This window comes from Xiphophorus couchianus, chromosome 5, assembly GCF_001444195.1.
Source record: "Xiphophorus couchianus chromosome 5, X_couchianus-1.0, whole genome shotgun sequence".
Classification (NCBI taxonomy): domain Eukaryota; kingdom Metazoa; phylum Chordata; class Actinopteri; order Cyprinodontiformes; family Poeciliidae; genus Xiphophorus; species Xiphophorus couchianus.
The window spans coordinates 28,957,348-28,985,345 of NC_040232.1; the positions used below are offsets into that span (position 1 = coordinate 28,957,348).

Genomic DNA, 27,998 nt, shown 5'->3' on the forward strand with positions numbered 1-27,998 from the left:
GGAGGAGGAGGAGGAGGAGGAAGAGGATACAGACGGCAGATGCCTTTGCAGCAAACGACCAGGGAGGATGTCTGTCCGTGTCTGGGTGTTGTTGCGGGACTAAATGCGGATATGTTGGAGACAAATCAGAAAAACACAACTTTTACGCTGTCCCGTGCCCGAATGAAGCGCTTTTAAAATATAAAAATCAATTTAAGAAGTGTAACGATCTTAATTCAGAGAGGACTTGGACTTCCTGTTGGGATAAAATACAAGCTTTTAGGGACCATGGAAAGTGGAGATTTCCTGTCCTCCGTGGATCAGTTCATGCTGAGCCCCCTTGTCACTTGGGTAAGTGAACGTTCTGTACACTATCAAAGGGCATTTTAGAGGATATTAAAAATGTACAAATACTTTTATTGCAACGTTAATCAGACATGGTTTGTTAACAGAAGTATAGTGGTTTACTCTGACATTATGAAATACTTTTATTTTGTTTGCAAATTCTTAAACATTTTGTGAATAATTTAAATATATTATGTTTGTTCACTATGCTGTCCAACTAAGGAAGTTTATAGTTCATTAATACTTTGGGGCCTATAAGATGTGTTCTCTCCACCTGTGTCCCTTGGCCAAAGACGCTTATTTAAAGTTTTATGTTTTTATAGAAATCTTAGTACACATTTTAAAAATATTTAATGAATAGGTTTGTCAACTTCAGTAGTCTCTCTAAATATAAATTTAAAATAATAATCACAATTTTCACATATTTTAGCTTAAGTTAAAACAAATAAATAGATTAATTTTAAAGAATAACACTTGATTGAGATACTCAATTTTCACAAACTATTTTCAAATGGAGATATTTTTCCATTTGACTCATACAATACTGATCAGGCATAACATCATGACCAGCATGGGTAATTTGACTGGTCTCTATCTATGCAGCTCTATGTTCAGCAAACTGGAACTCACTGTGTATTCTGACAGCTCTCTATCACAGACAGGGTGAACTTACAGTCTCTTCTCACATGAAGGACAGAGGTTTATCTGAAACTTTAAGCGTCTGCTCGGGTTGGATGGCCATCGTTATCTGCCCTTATCGTAGACTGAATCACTGGCATATCTTCATTTATAAAGCACTTCATGGTTTGCTTTGCACTGTAACAGGCCCACGGCACTTGATGACGCGCTATCTTTGTTGTCAAAGATTATTCCTACTGTCTCTTCCGAAAATCTCTACTGAACCAGAAAAACTTGACACCGTAAACATGTTTAAACTTCTTCTTTAAAAAGATCCTGGTGCTTCTGCTGAATTTATGATGCATAACTCTTTGTAGACCTTTATGCTGACTTCAGTTTTGTTGCATAATGTGATGTCTTTATTGTTGGATTGTCTTGATTGTTGTTCAAATGTTGTACAACTAACAGTGTTTTCTGGTGTTGTTGTTGTTGCTGTCTGTCGTGACCAAAAAGCTTTTGCAAAAGGGGCATTTGATCTCAAGGAGTCATTTTCTAGGTACATAAATGTTTAAACAAAAAAAAGAAAGATTCTTTAGCACTCTGAGCTACAGCAGATCATCTCTGGAACTGCACCACATGGGTCTTCGCTCTTCATATGCACCAATGAGCTTTATAAATCCGGTAACGCTGTCACTGGTTTGCCACCATTCTTTCTTTGGATCTTTATGTTAGATTGACCAGTGCAGACTAAACCCTCCCAATATAAGCTGTAGTTTTGGAGATTTTCTGACCCAGTTGTCTATCCATCTCAATCCACTCTTCACCAATCTAACTGGAATCCCTACACCTTTGCAATTTTCCTGCTTCTAACACATTCTAACACAAGCAGCACATGTCACATGGGTGACATGTGCTGCTTAAAACATGTCACCCAGAGCCAGCCTAAGGCATAAGTAAAGTAAGTCCCCAAACTATCAAGAGCTTCCCATAAGTGCTTGAATTTCAACTCAGACCATAGACCTAAAATTTCTATATTAACTTATTGAGAATGACAATACGGTTGTCATGTACATTACATTACAGTTACGTTACATTACAGTTGTAATGTAATTTGATTTGATGGTTTTAACATAGCACAGTGGCGCAGTTGGTAGCACGGTTGCCTTGCAGCAAGAAGGTCCTAGGTTTGATTCCTGGCCCGGAGTTTGCATGTTCTCTCTGTGCATTAAATGTAAGTAAGTTAGTTTAGGCTATTGAACTGAATTTTCGCTACATTTTTTAATAATAAAACATTTTAACCAATGTGTTTGCACATTGGTTAAAACCTAATATAGTTTTTTTCTTAATCACTGCAATTATAGGGATTGTGAATTCCCTTTACAGCTCCTGTATGTCTTTTTTGTGAATAGGTGAAGACATTCATTCCAGCTGATGAGGGCATCCACTTGGACTTTTCCGACCTTCTGGATGGAGTGATTTTGAACAAGATAATGGCTCAAATGTAAGTCAGCACACCTCACTTCACCTCTTGCAACATCTTATGAATGTGAACACTTTCAGATTGCAACCAGTGGCAGCATAAAAAGAAAACACAAAAAAAAACTGGATGAGCATGAGTGACCTGTCAGCGTTGGAGATTTTTATAGGGCAGTAAATGTAATTTAGGGGCTGCTGGTGCAGCATCAGGCATCTTTATGCATATAGGCATCAACAGTGCTGCCATTGTCCCTCTGCAGAAATAAAGAGGATCTTTGTTGTCAGCAGAAGACTTTAAGTGTAACTTCCTCATTACTTACAGGTTAGAGTTTCTCAGAAAATGTTAGAATTAGCATAAGTCCTACATGCGCTGAGGTCGAGCATTCTGGCTGCAGATAAACAAACTGGCCAAAAACATAAAAGACATCATACATGCTGTCAAGATGCTACTTAAGAGATTATGATTTACTCGCCCTCTGTTCTGGCAGCTTTGCCCTCATCCATTATTAAAAGCCTTAACTGATGGTGTTTGTGTGTTTAGCCTTCGTGTCTGGGCAAAGTGACCCTTCAGAAAGTAACAGCAGAGTCTGATTGTTAGAAGGAGGAGAAACCGATGACCCCCAGACTGCTCTTGTGAGCAACTTGCCAGCATTCAGCTCACTCATCCCGTTCATGGTCACGCAGCTTTAAATGTAAAAACAATGCTGCAAGGAAGGGAGGGGAGGAGGCGGGATAATCCCTTGGATTGAGAGACCCTTTTGAGATTAGGACCTGCTGTTTAGCGGCAGTGGGACACAGATGGGAGATAAAGGTCCAGATAGAGGACTAACAGTGTGGAAAGGAATGCAAGCAGCCCTGAGATGAAAATATTGGTGCCCTGGCCTTCATAAGTTTTGGTCATTTGAGGTTCACACTTTGTCAACTCAAATTTAGGCTCATTTCCACTCAATCCAGTTGCCTACAGTTGATATGCAGCTAGTGAAAAGTGTAATGTACACCCTATGGCTGGCTCAAAAACCACCCCGGTCTGGAGCGATGATGTCACTCAGGCTAAAGTTAGGAATGAATGGTGACCTTAGTCTTATTTTCATGGAAGAGTCTGAGTCTAGACCCGTACCAGTGTGTTCTGCGTGTTTATCTGTTTGGAAACACCAGATATGTCCCTTAAATGTGTTTTTCATGCTTTCCTATTTTCAGAAATCCTTCTGCTGCAACTCAGTGTCCAAACAAAGTCTGCAGAGATCCAGGTCAGAGGATCCAGAACCTGAACTTTCTTGTCCAGCAAATCAGAAGTTATTATCTGGTGAGCTTTTGGACAATTTCCTAGCATCTTATCTCTTGTTACAGACTGTGCAAAACATGTTGTCTCATAATCGCATTCTAAACGGGATCCTTGCATGTTTCGGTTGCTGTTCCAACTTTGCATTGGCGTCACATGTTGTGGATCTGTGGCCTAAATATCGGTCATGTCAGCAGACGTGTAATCAGCCCAGAAGGGAGGTTACCGCGCAGCAGCAAGTAAAGCAGCATATGGAGCTGCAGTCAGACGAACAGGCAGACAGAGCTCTGTAGTGACTCATGAAATCAAAAGATCACGTTGGAAAATTTTGAACCGTCTGTCGCTCTGTCCTTCTTTCCTAAATCTTTCAAGATCACCACAGAACTGTTTCTTTTTAGGATAAGACACTGTGGATCTCACACATGAACACACTCCTGTTCAAATGAGATTGTGATTAATCATTTTATTCTGCGTAATTCAATATTGAATCACAATTTCCAAGGGAAATATTAAATAGAAGTACCATGGTGATCTTGTAGCATATTTATGCACTCTGAAGAACTTTTTGATTCAGTTAAAGTCTGGAATGTGTCAGCTACGGAAGCATTTTACTGCCATAAAATCAGGAGTGTTTTCTCGTTATAGAGAGACGAGATTTAGATCTCGTTAAAATAAGAAACTTTAGCTTATAAAATATGCTCCTCTGACAGATTATGACTTGTCAAAGGGTCTTAAAGAGACTGGCTATGACTCTCCTTTTCACCCTGTTTCCTTTGTACAACATTAAAAGATCCCAAGAGGTGTTGCTGTTGCTTTCTTACTTAACAAAGAAGATTTCTTAAATGAGTTATAAATCTTACTATAATGACTTTTTTATATCTCATTGTGACAGGATAGTTTTATTGTGATACAGATCCTAAATTTATTTCCAATATCTGGCAGCTGGACGCTTCATTAGTCAGCATGCCACATCTTGACTTGGTGATATTTGCCCCAAAGTTCCCCAAATTTATCAAATTGTGTGGACATCTATTATCTGCAGCTTTCTTCAAGTGTATTTTCCTTCAGATTTATTTCTGGAGTCTTGGATGTGTGCTTTGAACAACAGTTGTCTCTTAGTGTGTTTCTTCCTCAACACTCTAAGACAGTGGTCCTCAACCCCCGGGCCGCGGACCGGTACCGGTCCGTGGACCAATTGGTAATTAATAATTAAATATTTCCAGTCTCCTAATTAGTTTTGGTCTCCTCCCTATGTGTGCGCACCCTCCCTCCCCCCGGTCCGCAGCAAATTTGCGAAGTCTGCACTGGTCCGCGGTACTAAAAAGGTTGGGGACCACTGCTCTAAGAGACAGCTGGAGGTTTTGGGTCAAAGTTGACTGCTGTTTCAAATTGTTTACAATCATTCACCTGGATATAAAACACTAATTCTTAACCCCACAGCATGATGCAGCCACCAGCATATTTGACTGTGATATGTTTTTTCTACTAATGCTGCTTTTGTTCCTAGCTTGTCTTTGGTAATTCTGACCCTACTTGAAATTCTTAATTTAGTTTAGTCTCTCTAGTCAGAATACAGGGAATGATTTTGCCATTTTTTGGCCACCAAATGGACTCTTCTGCATTAAAGTCTTAGAGGACAGTATTTGTCACCAAAACACAGCTTTCTATTCCTCAGAGAGAGGCCATTAACATTCCTGGCTTCCCCTCACCAGCAGTTACACACTCTGTTCAACTAAGCTACCTATAGAGTGAGGCATGTTTTGGACCTTTTCAGTGCTGCACTAAAGAAGCAAGCTGCACCAGCTTTTACACATATTCATTAGCTGGATTGGTTTCTCCATGCACGTTCACCCAAATTTATTGAAGCATGTTGCCAAAGGTCTAGCATGTCTCCCTCCAGCCAAAATATGCAAGTTTTGTTTTTCAGTCCCCATCTCCTCCTTTGTTTTCTCTTTTCTGCAGGATAATCTGAGACAATTAATCATGATTCCTTTGCCAGACGTGTTGCTGCTGGGCAGGACTCCCTATTGTGGTAGGTTTCTTAAAGATACCTCACAGAATTTCTCGTCTTCATTCTCTGTTGGACCTTTGGAGTTTTGATGGGCTCACAGTGTGCTTCATTGTTAGCTGATGTTCAGCGCACAAAGTTTGATTTTTCGGGAATTTGAGGATATTTGTAATAAAGTTTTAGCTAATCCATGCAATGAAATTATAGCACATTTTTGTTTCTGTTGGAAGATTGCAACATTAAAACAAGATGCCCTCACTGTCCATGGTGATTAATACAACTCAGGCTGCAGGAGGCTGCAGTAGAGTCAATATTCTCTCCTCCCAAACCATTTTATTCAATTGCGGAATCAATCTAATAAGTGCACTGGCTTGTGATGGCAAAACTTTGGCAAATGTTGACCCAAATTCACCAGTCAAATCCCTGCTCAGATGGCCTCCACGGTAGAAATCCTCCGTGCACAATCCGTAAAGAATCCAGCTCAGATCGTTTATTTTTTCCATTCTCTGCAGAACAAAGTCTGGAAGAAATGAAGAACCTTCTGCTCTTATTGATGGGGTGTGCAGTTCAGGTGCGTTTGCTACTGATGCATTCTTCTGTCCTGTGTGTTATGATAAGAAGCTTGCAATCTTTTGTTGTTTGTAGTGTCAGAAAAAGGAGGAGTACATTGAGAGGATTCAGACGCTTAACTTTGATACAAAAGCTGCCATAGCTGGACACATTCAGGAGGTATCAGATGTTCAACGCCTTCCAGTCTTGTCATGCGGACTTCCTTTCTCACTACACTGACTGACTGTTTTCTTCATGACCAAAAGCTGACCCACAGTCAGGAGAACGTGCTGGATCTCCAGTGGATGGGGTCCAGTGGCGTTCACCCAGAGGAGATGGAGACCGCTTTGAGGAACATGGCAACACACCTCCAACACATCCTGGACCAGAGGGACACCCATCTGGAGGTACAACTTTAACAACATGTTTTTATGTACATTTTACCTTCACACATCACTTTCTTCACAGGTTTTTAGAGATGTACAGAAGGATCAACTTGAAATCAGATGATTTTTGTAACTTGAGTGTAGGGCTGGGCCATATGGACTTAAAGTTTTATCACAATATTTTGTGGTGCAATGAAAGTGAAGATAAGAACTATTTATTACTACTTTTTAGGAAAATGTATGGCAGAGGCTGCATGGCACCTCTGGCACATCGATAACATTTATGCTGTTTTTTAGGACAACAGTCTCATAAAATGTGGGATTTATGTCACTAAACTGCACACATTACCGGCATTTAATCATATTTTCAAATTTATTTATATTTATTTATACTCTCATTGAACAATGGAGGAAATACTAAAACTATCCCAAGAATATGGACAGTTTTGGGGTGCTAAACATTGTCAATGGGAATTTATTATGGCAAACATAAATCAAAATTCTCACGATAAATGCCCACACATATTTGACTGACATGTTGACATTTGAAACCCCAAAACCCCCAGATCTTTTCACGTCACTGGATCCAACATTTCCATACAATAACGTCCTTTTTTGTGAAACTTGTTGCTGAGTGAAGAAAACTGAAAGTTGTCTAAGCCATCTCGTTTTAGAATCAGTGAGGTATATAAAGTGAAATCAGAGGAAGAAAGTTGTTTCAGAAAGTTTGATTATTGTGAAAAAGTTAAATATGGTCTACATGGTCTCTCATGCGTCAGTAGGTTACACAATCATGAGGAAGGCTGCTGATTGGATAGATGTCCACAAGACAGTCATTGACACCCTTGACAAGGAGGGGAAACGCTTATTGCTAAAGAAGCTGGTTATTTACTGAGTACTGTATCCAATCATACTTGTGCAAAAATTGTGTGGAAGTAAAAAATGGAAAAGTTCGACCAACAACATGGACAATTAAAGCCTTAAGAGAAAAAAACCTTACAAAAATCCCATTAATTGGTTAAAAGTGGTGCTGGCAAGTCAAATCTTCAAAATAAAATCCGAGACCAGATTTTTTCCACAAGTCTCTGTTGACTGCACCTCCATCAGTTTTAACTTTCATCACATAGGGAGTAAAAATTAAATACTGACAAATGACACATTCTTTATCAACACGCTTACACACGTCTAAATGATTCAGATGTCAGAAAAAGGTGGAAAATTAGCTGTAGTTTGTTTTTTTTCTCTTCCATTCACCTCTGCAGACAATAGTGGAGCTGATGCTGGAGAAGGAAGGAGCTGTCAGCTTGCTCAGCAGCCCATCCAGTCCACAGCCTGACAGCCATTCTCCCAGCATGCAGCAGCAGCAGGCAGGGACCCAGCAACATCTGGCTGTGGAGTTGGCTGATTCTAAGGCAAAGATCAGACGACTTAGGCAGGAACTGTAAGTACACCACAGATTAAGAGAAGATTGATATAAATACGCTTAAAAATAAGGATGTTATTGGGAGTTAAATAACAGGGTTATATAGTCTACTTTTACCTTCAGAGGAGCTAATAATACTTTGATTTACTAATTACCATTGGGACTCAACTTAATTAATATTTTCCCAATTTAGTAATATGTTTTGAGTTCTTTTTTGTACGTTTTCTTTCTAGTGTCAAACCAAATCTAAATTTTACATATTTTATTATAATAAAATTCTATTAACTTATTTTAGCTGAATATACAATATAAATAAATGTTAATTTACAAAACCATTCTAATAGTTTACACTAAATGATTAACTGAAGCATTTTATTTTGCTTTTTATTGTTAAAGTTGATGAGGACCTTTTTTAATCAATACTCCATGGCCTTCTGTTTGCTTTGAGTATAAAATATAAGATTTTATTTCAGAAAAGAGGAATGTGGACATCTTCTCACTTTCTTGGGTCAGTGATTAGTGAATGTTAAAAGCTCTTCTCCTTTGGAGCTGCTGGAGGAGAGTGAATGAACGGCAGTGGCAGAGATAGCACAGGATAAGCGATGCCCTGCGGAGTTTGGCCCACATTGCTGCCTGCTTGGCAGGTTTCATTGCGGTGCACTATCACTGACCCACATTTGCTCTGCATTTCAGCGGATACAACAACCACACACACACACACACACACACACACACACACACACACACACACACACACACACACACACACACACACACACATGCCGTCACACATTAACCCTGATCCAATCCAGGTCTCAGTTCCACCATTTCTCTCCATGCATTTGTCTCTGATGTATTATCCTCTCTTGTTGATGGGATAATTCGTCCAGCTGCCTCTGAGCAAGCAGAGAGTTCAGGCACAGATTTACTTTGCCTTTTTAAATGGTTTGTTTTATCGGCTTTTCTAGTTGTAATTTTAAAAAATATTTTGTGAGTTGTTCTCCCATTCTCTGTGGGTAAAACTAATCATGTTAAATAACACAACACACCTAACTAGTTTCTCACTGCATGCTTCACCATAGAGAGGAAAAGAGCGAACAGATGCTCGACTGCAGACATGAGCTGGAAAACGTGGAGACCGAACTAAAACGGATTCAGCAGGAGGTATGACTTGTCAAAAATGAGTAGTTATCCACTACTTTGTGTTGATCAGTCACATAAAATCTCAGTAAAAGACAGTTTTTTTGTTGTAACGTGACAAAATGTTCAGTTTGATGAAGAATTGGCTTACCTGAAATTTTAACAAACAAGAAAAGCAAAGAGAGATGATAATGCATGCCCAGTGTTTGTTTTTAAAGACATATTTATTTCCAACAGTGACATATTCTGTTTGCTTCAAGAAATGCCTTGTCAAAATCTGTTGAAACAGCAATAAAGCTGTTAGACTGATGCAATATCTGGAGCAAAACAAACTTTTGAGTCAAAAGTTCTTTTCATATTTACAGTTGCATATCTTTAAACTCCAGGATGAGTTGGAGGGAATGCAGTGGAGGGAATGTCAAGTTTGTAGAAATGTGAAAGGTGTATTTTCTTATTGTTAAGTCCTGCCTCTAAAGGGAAGTCATGTGTATGACCTTCAAACAGAACTCCCAGCTGCAGGTGGATGCGCGTGCTGCCCGTACCTACCGGGATGAGCTTGATGCCCTGAGAGAGCGCGCCATCAAGGCGGACAAGCTGGAGAGCGAAGTCGGGCGCTACAAGGAGCAGCTGCACAAGATGGAGTTCTACAAAGCCAAAGTGGAGGTGAAGGCGCATTTGATTCTTTTCCATTTTTGGTTTTACTTACACTTCCTTTGAAAGTAAGGAATTACGGTTGCTCCTGATGCCACAAATGCATAAATACAGCCAAGAATGTTTAAAAGCTTTGAGGAAAAAGCTTTAAAAATTGAACTTGATAGATTAGTTGTGCAAATCTATTTGGCGTGTTACAGGAGCTAAAGGAGGACAACAGGGTCCTCCAAGAGACCAAGGAAGTGTTGGAGGACCAGCTGGAGGGCTGGAGGTCCCGAACAGATAAAATCCACCAGCTGGAGAAACACATCCTGCTGCTGAAGGCCCATGTCCATGACATGGAGCAGGTCAGACATGTTTTACACAGAAGGAGCTAGACTTCTTTTTGATTCTACTGCCAAGAGGAAGGCAGGGACAGTAAGGTGATTTTGTTCTGACCCTAGATGTTTACCAGTGTCTTTGAACGATGGCAGTCTGTTTTTGTTTTCTTTTTAGTTGCTCTGTTTAGGAACAAACTAATTTTTAATTTGAGAGTAAGGAGGCAGCACAGGCCAAAACATCAAAACATTTTAAAAAGTTCTATAGGTTTAGTTTAATGTTTTCTCACTCCTCGTGCCACGCAAGCCGATTCTTGAAGCGCTTTGTTTGGACTTCAGGAGAAAGAAACAGATGCGAAGCGGATGAAGGAGCTTCAGGAGGAGAACCTGGCTTTGTCTTTAGCACAGAGGAGGAGCATGGAGGAGTCCCAACACCTGGGCTGGGAGCTGGAGCAGCTCTCCAAGGCCGCAGAAAACTCCCATGGTGAGAAAAAATGGGAGCAGCAGGTGTTAGAGGGAGGGAATGTTGTTATTAGATAGAACCTGCCTAAATATTTTCTATTGTGTCCCAAAGAAGGACTGGCACATTAGTAACCTTGAAAGCCAATCAAAGACCGGGTTTCAAAGGAATAGGGTTTTTTTCAGTTCCATAAAATTAGCACTGAGGACTGATATTTAACTAGGCCACACGCTGCTGCAGACTCTCAGTCATCCAGGACATGACAGTCCTTGAGGATGTTTCACCTGTCATCCATCAGGCTTCATCAGTACAGAGCTGAAGAATGAAATGCCTCAAGAACCATTACTAGTGAACCAGGCCATTACCAGCATATTAAAAATGATTCAACTTTAATTTTAACAGCAACCAAGATCATTTTACATATTTAAATGAGCTACATTTTTACATCTGAAGTTTGACTCAAACTCAGTTTTTATCTTTTTTGTTTGAATGAAAAGTATGTTTTACTAAATACGTTTTATTGAATAAACAAAGATTATTTTATTTAATGATTTACTCTAACTCTTCTTTATATTTTGCCTTTAAACCTCTCTTCATTTCATTTCTATTTGGTTATTATTTATTTGGTTTAAATATGTTTGTAATTTTGGACTGAACCTTCCAACTCGCTGACTGAAATTCAGATGCACTTCTCTGCAGACTTTCATCTTAACAGCTTTAAATCCAGTTTCATCAGTTATTCAGATATTTTAGTAAATTTTCTTTCATATAAAGTAATGTTTAAAATACTATGCATATCTTCCTTTGTACTCAGATGAACTAATTAAATATAACTCTTTTTATTTACTTCTAAACAAACCTAAGATCACTAATTCATTCAGCTTATTTTACATAACTGGCCCAATTTCAGTTTATGTAAATTGAAATTGGAAATGTGAGACCATTAAAATGAAAGGTTAGCATTAATGCACATCTCTTTGGTTCCAAAAGTTACAAACGGTGGTGTGTTTCTTCAAAGGGCCACAGACGCTGAGCGAAGAGGTCAGTGAGAAAACCCGGAGTCAAATTTTAAAGCTGGAGAAGGAAAACCAAAGACTCCTGAGGACCATCGAAGAGCTGAGAGCTGCAGCTCATAGCAGCTGCAGAAAAGCCAAACCCAGCCCCCAGTGGTTGGTGTGTAACACCAACCACTTTATCTCATCGGCAGAGCAATCAGAGACAAACTCCTTCTCAGAAGATTCACACTGCCAGCAGCAACTCATCACAGAAGAGCTGGTCGGAGTCCAAAGTCAGATTCTTCTCACAGGTTATCCAGACTGTCACGCGCAGGAGAACGGATGCCTACAGGATCAAGACAAAGAAATGGTGTCGGGTCTGGAAACCTTGGAAAATAACCACAATCAGTTCCATTGCTCTGTCGGGTCATGCGGTCACTCCCCAGACTCACAAAGCAGAAGGCCACACCATGAGAGCACTCACACAGGTGTGCCAACACGTTCCTCTTATGCAAGCAGGCACACACAGCGGCTGGAGGTTAAATGCAGGGGTCTGGACACGCTTAATCAGCAGCTACAGACTTCTCTTTACAACACCGGTAGGCTTGGTAGCTTCACTTTATATACTTATGTAACTATTCATAATGCCACCGTTAACATTATTTTATTTTAATTTACTTCACCTTTTGAGAACGTAAAGTTCAGCGTTTGGAGGCTGAGGTTCAGGAGCTGGAGGCAGAGAACCAGGCGCTGCAGGCATCTCTTGAAGAACTTCGGATCTCAGCGCGGCGTCTGGAGCAGCTTGAAACTGAGAAACGGAACCTGGAGCATGAAACCTCCACGCTGGAGAAAGACAAAAGGCAACTAGAGAAAGAAAACCGAAGACTCCGACAGCAGGTAAAAATCACATTTATTTAAAGAACTAATATAACATGTGATAATCCAAGATATGAAAGAGCTACAAAAGTAGTTTCCTGGTTGCTGTTTTCATCCTTTCCAGGCCGAAATTCAGGAAGCCAACTTAGACAGCCGTAATGTCTGCATGGCAAGCTTGGAAAGAGAAATGCGTCTGCTAGTGAAGGAGGCAGAGGGGTTAAGAGAAACATCTGAGAGGGTCAAAAGCTTGGAGAGAGATAACAGAGAGCTGATCAAACAAGCTGCTATTGACCAGAAGACCCTGGCAACCCTGAGAGAGGTGAGGATAAACCAAATCTATTGGGTAGTACAAGACATGCTAACTGCAACACATCAAAACCTGCACAAATCTGCACGGGAACATTTAATTACATTCACTTGTGAGAGTATTCTTACAATTTAAAGCTGTCCATATGTTACATCCTCAATGACTTGTATTGGAATTTCACGTGATAAACTAGTTTCAATGGGAAACTGTATGGTTTTTAATATATTTTTTTTAAGTGTGGCGTACTCTAATACAATAATTTTTTTTTTCTTTTCAGGGTGCAATTACAGAAAGTATTGACTCTAGAGGGTTGAATACAAATAAATAAATTTGACTTTGTTTTTCCTTTCACTCTACAATGACGCACCATGTTGGGTTGGTCTGCCAAATCCAAATAAGAGATACAGAAATCTGCGGTTGAAATTTGACTAAATGTGAAATAGATCCGGAATTATGTCATTTAAAATGCTATCCTGCTTCAGGAGTTGGTGAGTGAGAAGCTGAAAACTCAGCAGAGAGACAATGAGCTGGAGACGCTGTCCCACGAGCTGGAGATGAAAGTCCTGAACCAGGAAAACGCACGGCTGGAAGCAGCAGACAGCAGGTTCGTGCAAACTGCTTAGATGAATGTAAAATATAAAAGATGTTTTTCATGTTTAAATAGCTTACGTGATTTTATTAAATTTTTTCCTGAGATAGGGTCAAGATACTAGAATCCGAGCTGGAGTCGTCTCTGAAGAAGTCCCTGCAGATCAAAGATGACAAGATGGCTGCTCTGGAGGCTCGGCTGCAGGAATCCTCCTTTCTAAACCAGCAGATTCTGCAGGAGCTGAAGACTGTAAGTGAAATCAAAAGGTTCAGACCTTTATTTATTTAATTTCTGTAAATTAAACTTTCAATAAAACGAAGAGAGAAAATGAAAAACACAAATAAATAGTTTTTGACAGGAAATTTAAAAAAACGATCGATAAGACAGAAGCAGTGGCTTCTCCAGTCCAGTAGTTTGCCAACAACTTCTTAATAAAAATGGAGCCATAACTATACTGCGTAAACACTACAATCTCAGAAATAGCAAATTCATTCTAGAGAATTGGCTGATTTTTGATGTGAAGCTGCACACCTCTACCAGGTGAAGCTGAGCCACGAGGCCCTGCAGCAGTGGCAGGAAGAAGAGCGGATGGCGTCGGGTTCCAGCCCTCTAGCGCAAACCAACAAGGCCATGAAGGAGTGGCTGCGGGAGAGCCAGGAGGCTACCAGGGAGCTGCTGAGGCTCAAAGACCGCCTGATTGAAGTGGAGAGAAACGTAAGCAGTTTGTTTCTGTCGACCACTGAGCTAGATCCTGTGTTATAAATCGTCTCTGTGGTCTCTCTGAATGTGATTCTGCCAGAGTAAAAAAAAAAAAAAGAGGTCTCCTCTCCGTTATTAGAAATTGATCCGTGTATGTTTAGGAGGAGGAATAGCCCCGCTGTGCGTACCCCCTCCACTCAATAACAGTTGGGATCAGCTTCCGTCCACCACGTCTCTAAATAGGTCAAACCAGGATTGGAAAATTAATGGATGGCTGAACTTTACAGAAATTGGACAATTTTGGATTTAATCAGATTCTAACCAGCCTGGTTTATTTGTGCTGGATTAGATTGAACTGAGTTGAAAGATGCATACATTTTATCTGAAATACCATGAAATCTCTTTTTTGAGGTTTTTAAAAAAAATTATTATTAGAAACTATTGCTAAGAAATTAAAAACTTGGAGGAAATTATTGAATAACCTTGTTCCAGTATAATTTAATAATGATTTGGCCTTGAAAATTGAATGCAAGTGCTGCTATAACATCCTCTACTGTTTTGGCACGTCTGGTAGCAACTTTTTAAATTATTTTTCTTCCAGTGACATATTCTCACACTGGATTATGTAAGTATATTGTCCTTTCTAGAGTCTGGCAAATAAGTATATCATCTTATTTGCCACTCTTTTTGGTACCACTGTTATTAATACTTAATATAACACCCTTCAAGGCCCTTGGACACAGCTTAGTTTTCTCTCGTAGGACTTCATGATGTCTCCTTTAGGATTCTGAGTACTGAGACGCCTGTGGAAGAAGGCTGATTTTTATACTGGTGAAGGGTTTTTGTGATGACTTGGTCATATATTTTGAATCTTTATAATTATGAAAGACGCAAGAAAGACTCAATACCAACATTATAGCAGAGGCCAATATTCTTCCACCTAACTTTTTTCTGATTTTCTTAGGTTTTATTAAATATAATTGTCAGGCTCTTGGGTTGTTTTGGGGTTTGAACCAAAAACCTTTGGAAATTTCAGTCTTGTTCTTACCCAACCAAACCACATGATTGTTGCTCTCTTTAGGTAATTGGCTATTTTCTAGTAGCCATAAAGTGACTCATAAACACCTGCCTTACTTGAATGAAATGTTCTCCTGTCTTGGCCATTTTGGAGTGGCTAGGTAACGTAAAAAGTATTTTACAAGTATTAAATAAAAATAACAAATACAGTTGGGTTGCGTGAATTGTTAGTGGGTCAATGATTATATCGGCAAATTGTGGAATTTGTCAACGCTGACTCACTGAATTGAAAGGTTGGATTCACCTTTAACATTGTGCTGCACAAGAATCATTTATTGCACACAGCTAAACCGGAGGTGCTAATAACTGTAGAGGGTTCTGTATTCTGTTGGTGGTCCTGAAAGATATCTGTTTCTCTTGAAGAATGCCACTCTGGAGGCCGAACGCCAGGCAGCGCAGGTCCAACTCAAACAGCTGGAGAGTCAGTCGGACAGCCAGCAGGCTCAGATCCTCGCCCTGCAGAGGCAGGCCGCCTCGCTGCAGGAGAGCAACACGGCCCTGCAGACTCACAACGCTAACCTCCAGGTCCCACCTCAGTACTCCTTAGATAAAGAAATCATTACAACATAGTCGCTGATAAAGCAAAACTACACAAGGCATCAATGGTTCTCCCTCTGCAGGTGGAGAAGTCGACACTAAATTCCCAGAGTGCCTCCCTCATGGCCCAGAACGCTCATGTGCAGCAACAGCAGTCTGGAATAGAAAGTGAGCGTGACAGTGCCGTACAGGAACGGGAAGAGCTGCGTGGCGCTCATGAGCAGCTCCTGCGAGATCACGAGCGGCTGACGGTTCTGCACGAGCGACAAGCCATGGAGTGTGAGACTCTGATGGGGAAACATGCCTGTCTGAAGAACGCCCACCGCACGCTGGAGCTGGAGCATCGATCTTTACAGGACAGGTCAGAGAGACGAGATGCTGACAGGTTGACAATGAATGCTGTTGTTTTGATTTGTTTTGTTTTGGGGGGGGTTTCACATTTATTTAGTTACAACCAGGGCCGGACTCTAGAAAAGACAAACAGGGGCAGTAGTGCAGGGCCCCAAGTTTTTGACTGCCCAACGATTTAGGATGTTTTTACAATAAATGCATGTTTTACAAATGTTGTAGCTTATATAAAACTACAATGTTTGGAGTGGCTAGATAACGTAAAAAATATTTTACAAGTATTACAATTTACAAGTTTTACAATTAAATGAAAGGTTAATTTCTACACTTCATAACTCTACACTTATAAAGTGTAGAGTTTTAATATTGTTACATTTTTATCAACGTAACATTTTTGTTACATTTTTATCCACATTTCATCAACGTAAAATGTTTTCTTTTTTTTTAAATAGGGCACCAAAACTATCTTAAGCCCAGCGGTCTATCCATCCATCCATCCATCTTCTTCCGCTTATCCGAGGTCGGGTCGCGGGGGTAGCAGCTTCAGAAGGGAGGCCCAGACTTCCCTCTCCCCAGCCACTTCTTCCAGCTCCTCCGGGGGAATCCCGAGGCGTTCCCAGGCCAGCCGAGAGACATAGTCCCTCCAGCGTGTCCTGGGTCTTCCCCGGGGCCTCCTCCCGGTGGGACGTGCCCGGAACGTCCAGGAGGCATCCTGACCAGATGCCCAAGCCACCTCAACTGGCTCCTCTCGATGTGAAGGAGCAGCGGCTCTACTCTGAGTCCCTCCCGGATGACTGAGCTTCTCACCCTATCTCTAAGGGAGAGCCCAGCCACCCTACGGAGAAAACCCATTTCGGCCGCTTGTATCCGCGATCTCGTTCTTTCGGTCATGACCCAAAGCTCATGACCATAGATGAGGGTGGGAACGTAGATCGACCGGTAAATCGAGAGCTTCGCTTTTTGGCTCAGCTCTCTCTTCACCACGACGGACCGGTACAGCGCCCGCTTGACAGCAGACGCTGCGCCAATCCGCCTGTCGATCTCCCGCTCCCTTCTTCCCCCATTCGTGAACAAGATCCCGAGATACTTAAACTCCTCCACTTGGGGCAGGACACCCCCCCTGACCCGGAGAAGGCACTCTACCCTTTTCCGGCTCAAGACCATGGCCTCGGATTTGGAGGCACTGATCCCCATCCCGGCCGCTTCACACTCGGCTGCGAACCGATCCAGCGAGAGCTGCAGATCACGATCTGATGAAGCCAAAAGGACCACATCGTCTGCGAAAAGCAGAGATGAGATCCTGAGGCCACCAAATCGGATCCCCTCAACACCTTGGCTGCGCCTAGAAATTCTGTCCATGAAAGTGATGAACAGAATCGGTGACAAAGGGCAGCCCTGGCGGAGTCCAACTCTCACCGGAAACGAGCCCGACTTACTGCCGGCAATGCGGACCAGACTCTGACACCGGTCATACAGGGACCTGACAGCCCGTATCAAAGGGCCCGGTACCCCATACTCCCGGAGAACCCCCCACAGGGCTCCCCGAGGGACACGGTCGAACGCCTTCTCCAAGTCCACAAAACACATGTAGACTGGTTGGGCGAACTCCCATGCACCCTCCAGGACCCTGCTGAGGGTGTAGAGCTGGTCCAGTGTTCCACGACCAGGACGAAAACCACACTGCTCTTCCTGAATCCGAGGTTCGACTATCCGACGGACCCTCCTCTCCAGGACCCCTGAATAGACCTTGCCAGGGAGGCTTAAGAGTGTGACCCCTCTATAATTGGAGCACACCCTCCGGTCCCCCTTTTTGAACAGGGGGACCACCACCCCAGTCTGCCAATCCAGGGGAACTGCCCCCGATGTCCATGCGATATTGCAGAGTCGCGTCAACCAACACAACCCTACAACATCCAGAGCCTTAAGGAACTCCGGGCGGATCTCATCCACCCCCGGGGCCCTGCCACCGAGGAGCTTTTTAACCACCTCGGCGACCTCGCCCCCAGAGATTGGAGAGCCCAACCCAGAGTCCCCAGGCTCTGCTTCCTCAGTGGAAGGCATGTTGGTGGGATTGAGGAGGTCTTCGAAGTACTCTGCCCACCGGCCCACAACGTCCCGAGTAGAGGTCAGCAGCACACCATCCCCACTATAAACAGTGTTGGTGCTGCACCGCTTCCCCCCCCTGAGACGCCGGATGGTGGACCAGAATCGCCTCGAAGCCGTGCGGAAGTCTTTCTCCATGGCCTCTCCAAACTCCTCCCACACCCGAGTTTTTGCCTCAGCAACCGCCCGAGCCGCATGCCGCTTCGCCCGCCGGTACCCATCAGCTGCTTCCGGAGTCCCACAGGCCAAAAAGGCTCGATAGGACTCCTTCTTCAGCCTGACGGCATCCCTCACCGAAGGTGTCCACCAACGGGTTCGAGGGTTGCCGCCGCGACAGGCACCAACAACCTTGCGGCCACAGCTCCGATCGGCCGCCTCGACAATGGAGGCACGGAACACGGTCCACTCAGACTCCATGTCCCCCACCTCCCCCGGGACGTGTTCGAAGTTTTGCCGGAGATGGGAGTTAAAGCTCCGTCTCACAGGGGATTCCGCCAGACGTTCCCAGCAGACCCTCACAACACGTTTGGGCCTGCCAGGTCTGACCGGCTTTCGCCCCCGCCACCAGAGCCAACTCACCACCAGGTAGTGGTCAGTGGACAGCTCCGTACCTCTCTTCACCCGAGTGTCCAAGACATACGGCCGCAGATCCGATGAAACGATGACAAAGTCGATCATCGAACTGCGGCCTAGGGTGTCCTGGTGCCAAGTGCACATATGGACACCCTTATGCTTGAACATGGTGTTCGTTATGGACAATCCATGGCGAGCACAGAAGTCCAGCAACAGAACACCGCTCGAGTTCAGGTCGGGTGGGCCGTTCCTCCCAACCACGCCCCTCCAGGTCTCACTGTCGTTGCCCACGTGAGCGTTGAAGTCCCCCAGCAGAACAAGGGAGTCCCCAGGAGGAGCACTCTCCAGTACCCCCTCTAAGGACTCCAAAAAGGGTGGGTAATCTGAACTGTCGTTCGGCCCGTAAGCACAAACGACAGTCAGAACCCGTCCCCCCACCCGTAGGCGGAGGGATCCTACCCTCTCGTTCACCGGGGTAAACCCCAACGTACAGGCGCCAGGGAGGCTTAAGAGTGTGACCCCTCTATAATTGGAGCACACCCTCCGGTCCCCCTTTTTGAACAGGGGGACCACCACCCCAGTCTGCCAATCCAGGGGAACTGCCCCCGATGTCCATGCGATATTGCAGAGTCGCGTCAACCAACACAACCCTACAACATCCAGAGCCTTAACACTTCATAACTCTACACTTATAAAGTGTAGAGTTTTAATATTGTTACATTTTTATCAACGTAACATTTTTGTTACATTTTTATCCACATTTCATCAACGTAAAATGTTTTCTTTTTTTTTAAATAGGGCACCAAAACTATCTTAAGCCCAGCGGTCTATATCCTTCTAAATCTAGCCCTGCTTATAACCTCAAATTTTAAAGTATTTTATTAGAATAATATGGCTTCCTTTCAACAATGGCATTCCTCTTACCACTCTTCCATAAAGGCCAGATTTGTAGAGCGCAAAACTAATAGGTAAAGAGATTTTTTCACGTGAGGTATGGATCTCTGCAGCGATTAAAAAAATGTGACTAAAGATCAAGAAAGATCAAGAAAAAAACAAAAAAACTTGGAGATGTATAGCAAGTTTTGCAAGCAAGTTTAGTCCATGACAATTTATAGTTTACTAAAAGTGTGTTAGTGTGTACTAATGTGATCGACCTCTGTCTTTTGTTTTTTATTATTTTATTTATATTTTAGATATAACAACCTGATGCAGCAGAGAACTAAGCTGGAAGAGCGGGAGAAAACCTTAAAGGAGGAGCAGATGAGGATCTCTCTGGAGAAAGAACAGCATCAGACAACAGCAGCCGAATGTTGCAGGCTCCGCGACGAGAAGGACCGGTAAGAAAACATAAAGAACAGACGCCGGACTAACCCAACGCTGGGCTCACTGTGCTTTTTCATTTAAAGGCTCAACCGCACATACCGGCTGCTTCTCAGTGACAATGAGGCGCTGACAGTGGACCACAAGCTGCTGAAGAGCCAACTGAACGAGGCCAACCTGAAGTACACCTGGCTGGAGGCCGACTTCTCCAAACTGAAGAAGGAAGACCAGGAGCTGGACATCAACTTCACAAAACTCACCAACCAGTGTGAGGTATGGACAAGCGCGTTCTTTATGGTCTGCTACCAGCTTTTCAATTATACTTTAACACGCAGTTCTTTCTATCATGATTGCATTACCTTAAAGTATAACTAATCCCAACTGAGACGGTGTTAGGCAAAATATTGCAAAACTGACCAAATTTACACAAAAACGTTCAAATCTGCACAGAAACGCTTAAGAAACCATTAGACTGCTTATCCTCCAAAAGAAAAGTTGATTTGGGATTTAGTTATACTTTAAGTTGCCCAACTTTTGTTTGCGCAGCTCGATTTAAGTTAACTAAAGATTTCTGCATATGATGTTTAGTTGCTGAGTCAGCTGAAAGGGAACCTTGAAGAAGAAAATCGGCATCTGATCTGTCAAATCGAGACCCTGATGCTGCAGAACCGAAGCTTGCTGGAGCAGAATATGGAAAGCAAGGATCTGTTTCATGTTGAAGAGCGACAGTATATGTAAGCAGCACAGCGGACACACACAAAACAACCTGATATCATTATTTAGTAATTTAGTTTTGAATAAAATCACTTGTGCCACAGTTACTAGCAATCAGGCTGGTGATGTTTTGAACTGTCCACACTATCTTCTTCTTTAGCACAAGTTTCGATTTCTTGAATGTTCTCTTGTCTTACTGCTTTTGAAGACTGGCTAAGATGTATGTCACATCACCATTATGCCACAGAAAAAGTTTGGTTTTACTGAGAAAAGGTTTCTACATATTGTGATAAACCATTTAAAAAGTACAAATCAAAGTATACCTTAGAAAGGTTATCTTGTTACTTTTATTTTAGGATATGTGGATTGTTGGCACATCAACAATGTTCCGACAATCCATTGTTGTTCCCGATGGATTTTGTGTGTGAAATTTCTCCAACACTCATAAATGTTTCCTTTGTGTCTTTTTCTTGTTTGTATGGATTCATTCCCTCCTTCTGTGCATGTTTATCATTGTCGCAGTATAACTACATGGAAATAACTGCTAGTATTTGCAGTTATACAATTATACTAGCAAATACTACTTATCATTGTACATACGTACATACGTACATTCAGGCTCTCTATGATTGCTATATAATTGGTGAATTTTGTTTATTAATGGAACAGAGAATGTTTGCAAGAGGGCATTTAAATGTCCTGGTGAAGTCATTATGAACTATAAGTTGTTTCTTTGCTAAAACAGCAGATATAAACAAATGCAGACCTTGTTTAGCCAAAAATAAAGAATTTGATTGTAATCCAGTAGAATGGAAAGGATCAAATTTGAATGAATTATGAGTGACAGCTTCAGATAAGGGAACATTTTAAAGAAAAAATAATAATAATACCCCAATGATGTCTCTGTCTTTGTTCAGTGATAAGCTCAATGATTTGAGAAGACAGAAGGAGAAGCTGGAGGAAAAGATAATGGACCAGTATAAGTTTTACGACCCCTCTCCTCCTCGCAGGTAAACCGTCTCTGACAGTCACACAAATGCTCTGAGTGAATCAAACAGCTTCCATGTTTCAGCTGCTCCTGTTGAGATGCTCCTGTTTGCTAAACAGAAGCATCTCAGTACACATTAAGTTTGAATGAACATTAAGATTACAAACTGGAAAGGTAAAGTCTAAAATATGAACAGTTGGATAGTCAACTTCTTGAGAATTGCTAAATGGAGTGTTAGATTTGTATTCTTTTCAATTTTTTATTATTTGATTAGTAAAATCAATAATCATAAGTAGAGGTGGGCATTGATCGTATCGTTTATCGCTTATTGTAATTGATATTTTACATATTAAGAATTTTGATTTATTGTTGTCACAGTTTACAATCTCCCAAAACATAATTAACATATAATTCAGTGCAGCTTCTGTGTGCGGCTTAGTGATACACTCACACTTTTTATTTGAATGATTTCACATAAAAGAAGTGTATTACAAATTGCATGTTTTTCAAGAGCAGTATTTGTGTTTGTGAGGTTATGATTGCGGCGTCCTGCAGTCACAGCTTTACAATTAGCTAAAAAAAGAAGCAAGAAACATTATTTCCATTATTGAAATACTACCACAAAATATCGTGATAAAACTCTTAAGTCCATATCGCCCACTCCTAGCCATAAGATTCCAGTTTGAGTTTTGAACGTTTGAATTCCACCTCTGTTGCGTCTATCATTTCCATCATGTGCGCTGACAGGCGTGGCAACTGGATAACTCTGAAGCTAAAGAAGCTGATGAAGTCCAGCAGCCGTGAAAACGTCCCTGAAAGCACACAGGCATCTGAGGCTGAAGCCCACCACTACGGCGGCTCCTTCATCAGCTCCGATGGATCCGGAGGATCGGCCTCAACCTCAGCGGGTGACTTTACCTCACAGCAACGTGGCAGCAGTGAGTATGTGAACATGAAACTCACCGCATCAGGCCTGTGACTGTCAGAGAGGAAACAGCAGCTTTATCATCACCTTTAAAACATGGAATTACCAAATGTTGACTGTTAATAAATAGTATATTTGTTTAAGAACTATTTACAGATGTGCTTCTTTGTTTTGAGCCTCGACACAGTTTTTTTTCTTTGCCATTTCTTTAAATATGCACGACTACATTAAATCATGAATCAGCTGAATTTTCTTGTAAACACCGATCTAAAAACTCACATGAGCATCTTCAAGGTTTGTTATTTTTGTCAGCTCAAGACAGTGTTGCATGCCACATTCAGACACTCATTGTTCCCGATGGATTTTGTGTGTGAAATTTCTCCAGTACTCATAAATGTTTCCTTTGTGTCTTTTTCTTGTTTGTATGGATTCATTCCCTCCTTCTGTCAACCTTTGGATTTTGTTTTCCCTTGTGTTTTCCTCCCCTCCCATCGCCATGTGTATTTGTCTCATGTGGTCATGCTTTGGTTTTAAAAAGCCCCCGTGAAAAAGTTTTCCCGTTTGAGGAGCAGGCTGAAGGACAAAGACAAAGTCAAGTCCATCTTCCGTCGTTCTTTGTGTAAGAAAAACCGGTGTCCACTACCGTCTTTCATTTTGACTCGTGTCTTTGACTTTGCTCTTATGGCAGTAATTCCAGCAGTGCCTTCGCTTTATGCTTCTATGTCATAATGTGCTTCGTTCTTTCAATTGTTGCATTGCAAACAGAGTTGGGTAGTAACTGGTTATATTTACTAAGTTACATTTACATGGTTTACTTTTACTATGCTGTAATTTTTACTTTTACTAGAGTAATTTTGTCAGGAAGCATCACTGCTCTTACTTGAGTTAAATTTCTGGATGCTCTACCCACTGTGAGTATCCAGAACAAGTTTGTTTTGGCCAAAAGCTCAGCAGACACAGACACAAACCTGCAGTTTTTGTTAAAGTTTCCTAAGTTTAATACAGAAAGAAATTGATTTGGGGGAAAAAGTTTCTTTCGCATTATCTTGATAATTTGTAATTGTGTTATTGATATGGATCATTTTCACTTTGATCTTTAAAATATCAAGATTTCCTTTGATATAGATTTCACTTTATAGTTTGGTCTGTCTGGTGATATTATTTTTAATTATTAAATGACTGATGTTTTGTTTCAATCTTTTTACCAAATGTGTATTTTTACTCTTAACTCTTACTCGAGTAAAGTTTTGAGTACTCTGCCCACCTCTGATTGCAAAAGAATTCATACCACTCAAACTTTCTCACATTTTGTGTCCTGACAATGTGTTTTCTCGAGGTTTTATATGTTCAACTTGTGCAAAGTACTGAATAACAATTAGAAGGAAAAAACTTGTGGTTTTCAAAGTTTTGTTTGAAATAACAAAACTGACAAGTGTGACATGCATTTGTATTCAGCCCTCTTCGCTCCAAAACATTTTGTGTATTCACCTTTATATGGAAGTAACAGAATTTATAAGTGAAGGCCAGATGTTCTGTGAAGTCCACAGATGTTTGTTGGAGAATATACGTGAACAAATAGCATCATGAGGATCAAAAAACGCAGCAGGCATTAGTGAGGAAATTTAAAGGTGAGCTATTTGAATCCAATAGAGAATATGTGGCAAGGCTTGAAAATTAATCCATCCAAACTAGCTGAACTTGAGTGTTTTTGCGAGGCAGCATGTGCAACAATTCAGTACCTTGACATCCAAAGCAAGTAAAGATTTACAAACATAACAAAAGTTTTTTTCTTTTTACAAACTATTGACACAGAGAGGCTAAATATAAATGCACAATGCACTTCTAGGTTTTATTTCTGTAAAAATAGTGAGAAAGCCATGTATTACTTTCCTTCAACATCACAATTATCAACTACTATTGGTTGGCCTATGGCATAAAACTCCAAAACAATACATCAATGTTTTAGTTGTAACCTAACTAACTGTAACGATGTTTATATTTGTGGACATTTTTGCAATATGCTACAGTGCTAGCACCAACAGCAACATCACAATGTCCATCAAATTGTCAGCCTCATTTCATCAAGCTTCACTCATTTTCTATGTTGCAACAGCTTCAAGTGTCATTTATGTTCCATGCATAATGACAACTCCTTATGAATAGACAGAATACAATGCAGCATGCAGGAACATTATGGTGCTGCATAAGTTTTGCCCTTCCAGCTGCAGCAAATTCACCTTCACAACACTTCGGTGCCGCTCATATGACCAGACGTACAAACTACGCTGTACTGTGCATGACACGTTTCACCTGTCTGTCCATTTCCTCCACCCACCCAATCATTCCTTCATCCTTCAATGTAGCCTTGAGCAGCTTATCCCAGCCATCGACCTCATTTGAGACAAAGCAGGAAACTGATGTGGATGAAGGCCAAGAGGATCTGCTGATCTCATCTCTCAGTACCTCCGTATTATCCATCCTCCAACATCACCAGCATCATCCCACCAATCTTCCATCTGGCCATTTCAGCAACAACACCCCTGTCACTGGCCCAAACATTTCTGAGCTGTGGCTTACAGGTAGAGGCAACCAGAAACTGATGTGTTGAATTTCATCAGCACTAGTAGAAGAGCACCCAGAGGCTGATGCTGTAAATCCTGTTCTTGCTGGGTGGTGATTTCCTACTTTTTTTTTTACATCCTGCAGACAAAGATTCGAATGGCAGCACTGTGCCATCTGGATGTGAGGAGAGCGACGGGCTGCAGAATCGTGGTAAAACCCTTTGAATTCCTGTTTAGAGGATTCAGTCAGCATGCAGATGTGCAGCCAGATCAAGAATTAGGCTAAACCGCTCAAACTGCAATCATGACCCGGTTTTGAATTAATCTCTTTCCTGTTCTCAACCGGAGAGCGGGAGGCTCTGCTCTACCGCTCCCTGCTGGCCATTACTGTTTACTTACTTCCTGCTACGTATCAGTGTGTTGAGCACATTTGCCTGTTGAGATGAAATTTCCACCAGATGTTGAAAAAACTCCAACAGATTGAAAGGAATATATGAATTTCATATAACGAAAATGGGAACATAGTGAAATGTTATATAACGTAGTTGTTTTTAAAATATTTTTTCTACGTTAGTGGCCTTCATCAGACATTAGATAAACAAGAAATAGAGTGGAGAGAGAGAGTCCAGTGTGTTTGCTATTGTTGTCTTGCTTGGAAATTCATCCGTGTTACATCTGTACAACTTTTAAGAATGTCCCAAAGTATTTCTCTATTATTTTCTCTTTTATTTGGGTCTGGGAAATTGTCTTGTTTCTTTAAATCAAGTCTGCTAGGTCCCTATGCTAAAAAAGACAGCCCCATATCATGATGCCTCCACCACCAAACTTCACTGCTTGCATGGTTCATTCCTTCTTCAACCACGATGTTTAAAGTTATATTACTAAACTATGAAGTCCCAGTTTTTCATTGGCTTCTTCGAATGTTCAAGGTACTTGATACTTATTTTCTTCATTTTTAAAACATTGTAACTTTATCTCTTCACTTCTCCAGGGACCAATACGGTCCAGTGTCGAGCCCAGAGTGAGAGCAGCGGCGAGTTGAGCCTGAGCCTGGAGAATGAGCCTTGGTCAAACGGCAGCAGTCCTGTCCAGCAGCCCCCGTCACGTAACTCTTCGTGTTCCTACCAGCCGCCCAGTGACGTGTCCACCCCGCAACCCCACCCAAAGCTTCAGCAAAGCAGGGAGAAAGCCGCCACGATGCCGACTCCTAACAGTCTGAACGCAGATATGCTTCAAAGACAAAAAGATCCAGTGCTGTCTCAGGATTTCTGGCTCACGAGAGGCACGAGAACCATCCGAAGGGGGTCGAGGAAAAAAGTGTCTCGTCGCTCCTTGGACTCTGGCAGCGCAGACAAAACTAACTCAGAGCTCGACGGGTTAAGCTCAAAAGACGAAAAAGCTCAAGCCTCTGTTTGTTCACCGATCACAGTGCTCTATGTTCAGGGTAAATCATCCTCAATGTCTGGCTGTCTGAACTGCTTCTCTGCCCCTCTTGTGAAAGAGGCACAGCTGGGGGAGTTCAGGTCTCCTAAAGGTCTCCCTCGCGCCAGCAGCGTGATTTCTTCAGCAGAGGGCTCATCTCGACGCTCCAGTGTCAGCAGCGACTGCAGGGGGACTGTCCGAACCGAGCAACAGGAGCAAGCACAAGAACAAAACTCTGACATAAGAAACAGTGAGCCCGGGCCCGTTCCTCCAGTCAAACCTCCAAGAGATCTAGCAGTTATTGTTCCCACAAAACATCACAAATCCGTTTTGCAGGAGCCACCTCTTGGCTCGTCATTCACCTTTAACTCGGTTTTCTCAGACACAATCTTCAGTGATTCTGAGATCACCACAACAATCTTGGACACTATTGACATGAGCACACATTTCCCCGGTCCTAACCCATTGGCAGAGCAAAACTCTCCCCCCGAGAGAGAAGAAAACGCTGAGGAGACGCCACAGACACTGCTTAGCTCTGAAAACGAGCAAAGTTAAACAGCAGAGGAAGCAGGAGGGCTCACAGTCAAGGACTGACGGCTTTCAATCACATAACAGCTGGTTCTTATGGTTCCTTCAAATACATCAGTTTGCATCAGAATGCATAGAATTGGCTGTGATACAAATCTTCAGAAAGTGTCAAATAATTAATAGTATTTTTTCTTTTTCTTTTTTTAGATATTTGTGCTTTTAGGACTTTTTATTTTGTTGTTTATAAGTAAAGGCCAGTGTCAAGCATTCACTCACAGTATAATTTTGGGACAATAAAGTGTTTATTTTATTTATTTTCATATTGAATCGAAAATGCTTGTTGATGATGTGCAATATTTTTCAGGTAGAGTTGAATCCGTACAGGACAGAATGTCAAGGTGTTGATACAGCATGAGGCTATGAATCTGTGACCAGGAGCCAAAAATGTTACTCTGTACGTAGTTTCTGTTCACAGTCAATGTTTTATGCCAAGTTATTATTAACTGTTCATAAATGTTTTTATTATTATTATTATTATTATTATTATTGTTGTTGTTGTTGTTCTTGTTGTTATTGGTTAAAATGGTGCTTGTCAGTTTTTATTTTGCCTATTTTCTTTCACTTATGTGACAATCCTGTTATTTCATTTATTTGATTTTTGCTCAATCTCAATGGTCAAACTCCCCTCCTAAACCTGTAACTTATTACTGCTCTAATAACTAGGAGTTATATGATATTAAAGCGTGACCAGATGACTATCCTGGATGCTATTTTCCTATAATAAAGCGAAAAGACATTAAAAAAA

The 27,998-nt window shown here is 41.7% G+C and overlaps 1 protein-coding gene across 1 annotated transcript; it reads left to right on the top strand.

Annotated features, from left to right (window-relative positions):
• Position 1: 1 nt before the first annotated feature.
• On the top strand, positions 2 to 27,998 carry LOC114143831 (girdin-like). Its single transcript, XM_028016141.1, has 29 exons — positions 2 to 330; positions 2,352 to 2,443; positions 3,616 to 3,721; positions 5,660 to 5,729; positions 6,218 to 6,276; positions 6,351 to 6,434; positions 6,521 to 6,661; positions 7,903 to 8,081; positions 9,146 to 9,227; positions 9,708 to 9,866; positions 10,055 to 10,201; positions 10,511 to 10,655; positions 11,650 to 12,225; positions 12,318 to 12,523; positions 12,627 to 12,821; positions 13,292 to 13,413; positions 13,509 to 13,647; positions 13,939 to 14,112; positions 15,538 to 15,699; positions 15,795 to 16,072; positions 19,929 to 20,072; positions 20,142 to 20,328; positions 20,644 to 20,789; positions 21,687 to 21,779; positions 22,505 to 22,695; positions 23,221 to 23,301; positions 25,046 to 25,261; positions 25,389 to 25,454; positions 26,235 to 27,998. The coding sequence occupies exons 1-29, from the start codon at positions 268 to 270 to the stop codon at positions 27,218 to 27,220; spliced, it is 5,289 nt and encodes a 1,762-aa protein (XP_027871942.1). The 5' UTR covers positions 2 to 267; the 3' UTR covers positions 27,221 to 27,998.